This window comes from Helobdella robusta (assembly GCF_000326865.2).
Source record: "Helobdella robusta unplaced genomic scaffold HELROscaffold_16, whole genome shotgun sequence".
Lineage (NCBI taxonomy): Eukaryota > Metazoa > Annelida > Clitellata > Rhynchobdellida > Glossiphoniidae > Helobdella > Helobdella robusta.
The window spans coordinates 1,486,462-1,495,035 of NW_008703893.1; the positions used below are offsets into that span (position 1 = coordinate 1,486,462).

The following is an 8,574-nucleotide window of genomic DNA, read 5'->3' on the forward strand; positions in this document are numbered from 1 at the left end:
CTCTGAACTTCAGAAATAACAACAACGAAAAATCAAACTCCGTGTACTCATTCTGAGCATCAATTCATTACCATAAGGGTCATCAGAAATGTCATTATTGTCATCACCATCTACATCATCCTCATCATTATCACCATCATCTTTTTTTGAATTCAAATCATTTAATTATTTACTCGCTTACACACTCACTCACTCTTCACTCACATACTCACTCACTCACACTCACTCACTCACTCATTCACTCATTCACTCATTCACTCACTCACTCACTCACTCACTCACTCACTCTCTCACTCACTCTCTCACTCACTCACTCACTCACTCACTCACTCATTCAATCAGTCACTCATTCATTCATTCATTCACTCACTCACTCACACATTCACTCACTCATTCACTCATTCATTCATTCATTCATTCATGCATTCATTCATTACGCTTTCAATTGTCTGAATTATGTTTTCATCCTTCTCCGAACAATGCCTTCTGTTTTGCTTCTGCCTCTTTCTGCTTGCTTTTATTTCTGTTATTATTCTTTTTTTTTCTTCTGAAAATTTTTTTCAAATAAAACCCACAAAGCATTCATTGTCCAACTTGAATGCAAGCATATTGACTGGCTTTTAAAAAATCTATCTATCCTTTATATACAAATGAATGTATGTGTGCGTGAGTGTGTGTGTGCGTGCGTGAGTGTGTGAGTGAGGTGTGTGTGTGTGTGTTGATAATGACGAGAATGAGAGAATGACGACGACGACGACGATGATGGTGACATTACCGACAGCGAGTTGATAAAAAATTCCCTTTTCCATTTAGTAATAGCAACAACATCGACAACATTAATACAAAAAAATGAACAACAACAACATCAACAACAACAACAACAAAACAACTTTAATAACAACCACATTAACATCAACAACAACAACATCAACATCAACGACAACAACTACAACATCAACGACAACAATGACAAAAATATCAACGTTAATGTGAGCGACTAAAAATGACATCAGTACAAATTAGCGGGCTGTTAATTATTATTACACTATCCTATTGTCTGCCTCGTTAATGTTATTGAAAATTAATTAGCAACACTGTTTTGTTCTCAGTAGGTTTTTTCACTCGTTCTATTATATAACGGGTTTTTTTTACGTTCATTCGTTCGTTTATTCATTCGATCGTTCGTTTGTTAATTCATTCATCTGTTAATTCATGCATTCATTCACTTAATCGGTAATGCACGATCCATTCATTCTAACATGTATCTTTCCATCCATATATATATATATATATATATATATATATCCATTCATTCCATCTGTAGTTTTGTTCGTTCGTTCGTTTGTTCATTAGTTCGTTCGTTCGTTCTTTCGTTCATTTATTCACTAATTCATTTTTTATATTTTTTTCAGCCTTATTCGTTTGTTCATTCATTCGTTTATTCATTTCTTCGTTCATTCATCCTGAGAAATGGGTAATTGCCTGCATACAACAAGATGAACAATGGCTCTCTGAACAATCTCTGTAACAGTAATAATAATAATTATTATTATTATTGTTATTATATTCATAAAGGTAGTAGTGGTAGTTGTAGTAGTAGTAGTAGTAGTAGTAGTAGTTGCAGTAGTTAGTTGATGTAGTGATTACACGGTCTACGATGATGACAATGATGAAAATTTTTGTGGTGATGATGACAATTTTTTGTAGTGGTGATGATGATGATGAAAATTTTTCGTGATGGTAATGATGAGGATGGCAGTTTTTTGTGGTGGTGATGATGATGATGACAACTCTGGCCATCTCGCCGACAATAATGACGATGATGTGATGGACAATAAAAGCTCTGAATGAAAGAACGAACGAATGTCTAAATGAACGAATGAATGAATGGAAGGAAAAAATTAAAAAACTGTTTATGAAAAGATGAATTATTATGGCGGAATGTTGAATAGATAGAACGTTGGTTGCTGAAAGAATGAACGAACTAATAATCGTATAAATGAATGAGTGAACGAACAAACAAAAAACAAAAAACGAACGAACAAACGAACGAACGAACAAACGAACGAACAAACGAATGAATGAACGAACGAACAAACAAACGAACAAACAAATGAATGAATAAACGAAGAATTTGGAAAACAAACTGCAACTGAATTTAGTCATTGGGCGATAACTTGAAACATATCCAGCCACCAACAATATGGTAGTACAAGGGGGGGGGGGGGGTAAACTACGGTCGGCGGGCGGCCAAAAAAGCTCAGCCAGACGTTTTGACCTAAAAATAGAAGCCACAAATTCTAAAAAATTCCCCCTCGAGTTGAAAAAATTAGCTGTTTAAATACATATACGGCCCTTCAAAGGTAAAATTGTTCTCAATGCGGCCCTCACAGCAAAAAGTATGCCCATTTCTGTGTTAGAGTGCATGCACGTACGCACATGTTATCTTGCATTCAAAAATTCACGTTTGTATCACACATGATATTCGTATATGTATGAATGTATGCATAATTTGAAATAATTTTTTAACATGTACAATTAAAATCATCAATAATTAAACATAGAAAAAAATGTTTTACGACTTTTGTAACAAAAGTATGAAAAATCCATATCAAATGTGAATTATTTTATGAAATTTAGCGCGCGTTTTGTTCTATTGCGGGTCCACCATCGTTTTCTTTGTTCTTCTTACGTAGTCAGCCATTAACACTACACCACCAGCGTAATGAATTAGTTTCCATAAAATATCAAAAAAATTTGTCTTCTTTGACAAATTATACGACATGTCATTATTCAATTAATTTTTAATGAATATTTATTTCGATTATTTTATTATCATTTTATTTTTTTTATTTCTAAACTTATTACTAAAGAAAATTTTTAAAATCCCAGAATGACAAAAATTCGTAAACAGACCTTTTAAACTAGAAGCGAAAATATTCAATAAAAGCCTAATATAACAAAATTTAATAATTATTATCCATTATTATTATTATTAATTAATTAATTAATAAATACCATTGTGACAATTATCATTCAAAATATATTTTTCGTCTATTCACAAGGTGGCAGATCAGCTGGGGAATTGATAAGGTCCTTTTTCACCCTTGCCACAACGGAAGTGAAGAAGGCCACGTGTTTGGCCAGCTAGGGAATGTAGAAGGTTTTATTCAACTAAGTATATAGTTCTGTATCATAATCTATGCTCTCTTTATCCTAATCAAAGGTGTAGCCACAAGGGGTGATTCTGGATAAACCCTACCCTACTGATGGGATTATTTTTAATTTAGTTTCGATTTCTGTATTAGCTTTGTGTGTTTAATGATTCTAGCATTGCAGTATACGTACAAATCAAATTTTGAAAATTTCTCGCGAATTTAAAGGCTAGACTGTCGCTGACTGATAAATCATGGACGTGTATACAAATCACATGAATATGATTTATTATCAACGTTTGTCTGTATAATCATTGATAAACATGTAAATCTTATCTGACATTTTTTAAATTTCTTATAAAATCTTTAAGTTACTGGCTCGTTGTTTCCTATTAATTATTATAAAGAAAAAATAATGTAAGTGATATGATGCCACGTTATCATCATCATTTCCATTTTATCATAATTAATTTTTATTATCATCATCATCGTCGTCGTCGTCATCAACATGGAACTGACCAATGGAACGATTTCGATGCACTTCTCCAGATCAGCTGGTTTGTGAATGGACTGCATGCCTTCATAAGTGACCAGCCAGTCACACATGCTGTTTAGACATCTTGTGTGTGTGTGTGTGTGTGTTGTGTGTGTGTGTGAATGTATTGCTGCCTGCTTTTGTATTTAACCAGCCACACTGTTTATAGCCATCCTGTATGTTTGTATATTGTTTGTGTATGCATGTTTTTTTTTACCTTTGTTTCTATTTGTTTGTATCACTGTAAAAATGCTGTCTGCCTGTGCGTCTATATTTGTTGTTTGTCTTTAAAAACATTTGTATTTGAAGGTATGTCTATATTTGTTGTTTGTCTTTAAAAACATTTGTATTTGAAGGTATGTCTAATTTGTGTCTGCGTCTGTATGTGTATGTTTGTGTGGATGAGCTTATGTAATTCTAGATGTGTGTGTTTGTGTGTTTGTGTCTGTACGTATCTGCATTGTTTGTGTAGATGCTGGCGATAATAATGATGATAGTGATGAGAATGATGGTGAAGAAAAAGAAGAAGATGATGATGATGATGAAGATGATGACGATGATGATTGTGCAGCTGCCAATGTACACGTTGTTGATCACGATAAAAATGACTAATGGGCTCACAAAAGCGACATCAACAACAGGACTACAGAAAACATGAATAACACTAACAACATGGCATGAATAACACTAACAACATGGCATGAATAACACTAACAACATGGCATGAATAACACTAACAACATGGCATGAATAACACTAACAACATGGCATGAATAACACTAACAACATGGCATGAATAACACTAACAACATGGCATGAATAACACTAACAACATGGCATCAATAACACTAACACCATGACATCAATAACAACACAAACAACTTGACAATAAATTTCCAACTATTCCTTTGAAAAAAAGTATCTAGTGCCACGAATTAACAACAGCAACAAGGATTATTAGTTGCATCATGACATCAACAAAATGTCTAACATGTTTTTATACGTTTGTATGTGTTTATGTCTGTGTGTTTATGTCTGTGTGTATGTCAACAACATCAACTAAAACAATAGAAATACATTAATACATCAATCGTTTTACAGGGTTAAAAAATTCAGCGTTTAAAAACACATCTAATAAACAAACCTAACAACACTATCTTTATCTATAATAATAATAATAACAACAAAAACAACAATAATAATAATAAAAATAATAATAATAACAGCACCATAATAAATATATAGTAACAATAGACGAAGAAAAAATAATAATAATACATTGTCATCGAGAACGTACAGAAATATTTGCTTGACTTCGGCAGAACTTGCCTTAACTTTGGCGTAAATTTCGTTCAATCTTATGTTACTGTCGTATGTGGTCTGTTTGATATCTTCTCGTCTTTTCTTCAGGCCGGTTAACTCCAGGTTCAAATGTATTATGAACATGTTTTGGTCCTGTCAATCAAGTTGATTGGTTGGTTGGTTGATTGGTTGGTTGGTTAGTTGGTTGATTGGTTGGCTGGTTGATTGGTTGGTTGGTTAATTGGCTGGCTGGTTAATTGGCTGGCTGGTTGGTTGGCTGGTTGGTTAGTTGGTCAGTCGATTTATATAATAAATACTATTTATCATCATTGTTCTCATTAGTATTATTATTACCCTCTACAAACCTCGACATATTTCTTCAGGGCGTTTTTTACGTTCTCGCATCCATCTAGCCCTGCGGATATCCTATTCACCAGTTCCTTCGGTGTTGTCATCATGATGGAAAGTTTTTATGAGTTGGTTGGTTGTTTGGTTGATTAGTTGTTAGTTGATTAGTTGGTTTGTTTGGCTAGTTGGTTGGTTGGTGAAAATTCACATTTATTGAAGAAAATATTTAAGTTTTACACCAAAATCTACAATTACATTCCCACAAAAACCCACACCTACACGTACAATCATAAATACACTGACACATTCACAGAAAACGAACTTACAGAAATACGCATAAATACAAACAAATACCTCCTGGATAGCCATAAGAGTTTCCTTTCTGGCGATGATGTGTCTCAGCTCTGGAAAATCGTAACTTGTTCTCTGGTGCACTTTCTGCATGAAATCTAAAAAAGTTCGTCGCTGCTGTGTCCACTTCAATAGCTTCTCTTTGAATTTTGCTAGTGAAATTAACTGTGATTGAGCCCTGCGTGTATGTGTGTATGTATGTGTGTGTGTGCGTTTGTGAGTGTGTTTTTGGCTTTGTTTCTAACGTATCAATATCGTTGGCTAATGCCTTGATAGCCTGTTGCTCCTCATCTATCTTAACGTGAGCTCTCCACTTCTTATAATCATTTTCCTGTTCAAATTATTATTCTCATTATTATTATTATTATTTTCATTATTATTATTATAATTATTATTTTAATTATTATTAACATTGTTATTATTACCATCAGCATCATCATGTTTGTCACCATCGTCAACCCACCATCACCATCATCATCCAAATCTTCATAGTCACCTGAACGAATTTATTAAACTTAGCGACTGTCTCCTTCAATTGAGTCTCTTTATTCTTGACGAGATTCGATTTAAACTTCAAAATCTTCATCTTCATCTTAAAATCCTTTCAAAATAATTCATTCTTATTTTAAAATTTTGACGACAAATTCGTGAAATCATAACGGCAGGGTGACCGAGTTCGCAAAATGCAATCATGTGAAATATGTGGAACATCTATCCATCTTTATCTATCTAGATATCCATCTAGATATCTATCCAACCAGCAATCTACATTCACATACGCTGCGTATCGTTGGTACTATTGCACTAAAATAAACTAAACCAAAAATAACCTTTAACCTTTCAACTTTAAAAATGTGTGAATAAAAACCTTCTTCTTCATGTAGAGAGTCTTCTCTACCTCCTCCACTAACTTGACAGCTTCCAACAGTTTCGTTCCAGTTGTTGTGTATGTTGGTTCCTTGTTCAAAGGTAGAGCTCTGATGTTTCGTACGTTTGTGTTTGTATGTTTGTGTTTGTTTGTGTTTGTTTGTATGATTATGTTTGTTTGTATGTGTTCTCTTGTATGTGTTTGTTTGTATGATTGTGTTTGTTTGTATGTGTTCTTTTGTATGTGTTTGTTTGTATGTGTTTGTTTTGTATGTGTTCTTTTGTATGTGTTTGTTTGTATGTGTTTTTTTGTATTATATGTATTATATGTATGTAGGTTTACGTGTATGTGCTTATGTCTATATTATTGTTTATGTTTATTGACGAGTACATTGAACGTGCTTATAAAATGCTCTCCACGTTAAGGTAAGCTATTTTGAAGTTATGTAGATATGTCAAAACTTTGACTCTAACTTAGTTTAAATATTCCTTAATGACTTGTAACTAATCAAACAACTAACAAACCAATCAACCAATCAATCAACCAACCAATCAATCAATTAACCAATCAATCAATTAACCAATCAATCAATAAACCAACCAATCAATCAATTAACCAATCAATCAACCAACCAACCAACCCTCTATCATGCATAACATCGAAGTAGTAGTTGAAATCCATGGCCATCTTGTCCTCCAACGAATTCAAAATTTAGTAGAGTTGACTGGAGTATTGGTCGAACACTTAATTATAGTCTGATAATAAAGTAACTATTAACCCTTCAATAATATAATAATCACCAATTAAATAAATAATAAAGATATAATTTTAATTTTATAAATTTTCAAAACTTTATGTGAAATTTAATAGAGCAATTGTTTACAAACAAACCTGCAATAAAACAAGTAAACAGTATTTTAAATGTTGCTGGTTTTTAGGCGCGTTCATTTACTTTATTTATCTTTGTTTACATTTCATTTATTTATCTATGATGACGTCATAGCGTGAGGCGGAGTGAAATTTAATAGTACTAGAACAACGATGATGAATAGCATTACATACATACGTTATTATTTGACGATGATGAAAGATCTAATGATGACGACGATGATGATGGTGGCGATAGCTTATGGTGATTTTTACTTTCACAAAATAATAATTTAGTAGTAATGTTGTTCTGCTGCTGTTGTATTTGATGACACACTCATAGCAGCTTCAAAATGCACACGGCAAAATTTGGGTATCATACTCAACTGCAGTCTGCGTGCAAGTTCTGTAGGCATGTTCACGAGCAGTGAGAGGAACATTGGAAAAGACATCACAAACCAATGAAATATGAATTGAATAATCCTAGATCATGTGCATAAAATCGCTCTTGTCTGACATTATCAGCAATAAAGTTAAACCTGAATGCTGTCTTCCCCTCCAACATCAATATAAATATAAAATAAATATAAATAATAGAATAACAGTAATAATATGATAAAATGAAAGAAATAGTGATATAAAATAAAATCTAATAAATAAAGTTTCAATAAAACTGTTGGTTGTTAAAGCAAGTGAAGTGTTTCAAGCAGAGAGAAGCCCTATTGGCCTGCTTCAAATACCAGCAAATCAAACTTGAAACTGTAATGCAATGGTTTTGAGTATATGTATAATAATATATAAAACGTACGTTTATGAGCATTTTTATGACAATGTGTGTGTATGTTTGTGTGTTGTTTGTGTATATATACGTATATATATATATATATATATGTGTGTGTGAGTGTGTGTGAGTGAGTGTGTGTTTGTGTAGCTGTGCGTGTGTGTGTGTGGTGTGTATGTGTTTGTGAACTTGTGTGAATATACAGTCCTCGAGACCTACTAGAATATAAATTTAAAATTCCATTGAAACTTCACCGGGGGTTTCAATACTGCAGCGTGTTGATAATTTAAACAGCTATGCGTACATCAGAACCGTGGAACTGAACAAGGGAAGGGAGAAAAGGAAAGTATTAAAAAGTTAAAATTAG

The 8,574-nt window shown here is 33.0% G+C and overlaps 1 protein-coding gene across 1 annotated transcript; it reads right to left on the reverse strand.

Moving 5' to 3' along the window:
- Positions 1 to 3,054: 3,054 nt before the first annotated feature.
- Positions 3,055 to 7,991, reverse strand: HELRODRAFT_169691 (hypothetical protein; the record flags this gene model as incomplete). The annotated part of the gene is made up of 9 exons (XM_009015515.1): positions 3,055 to 3,147; positions 3,675 to 3,774; positions 4,988 to 5,109; positions 5,358 to 5,432; positions 5,695 to 5,869; positions 5,937 to 6,022; positions 6,188 to 6,292; positions 6,560 to 6,668; positions 7,966 to 7,991. The coding sequence occupies 9 exons, from the start codon at positions 7,989 to 7,991 to the stop codon at positions 3,055 to 3,057; spliced, it is 891 nt and encodes a 296-aa protein (XP_009013763.1).
- Positions 7,992 to 8,574: the final 583 nt, after the last annotated feature.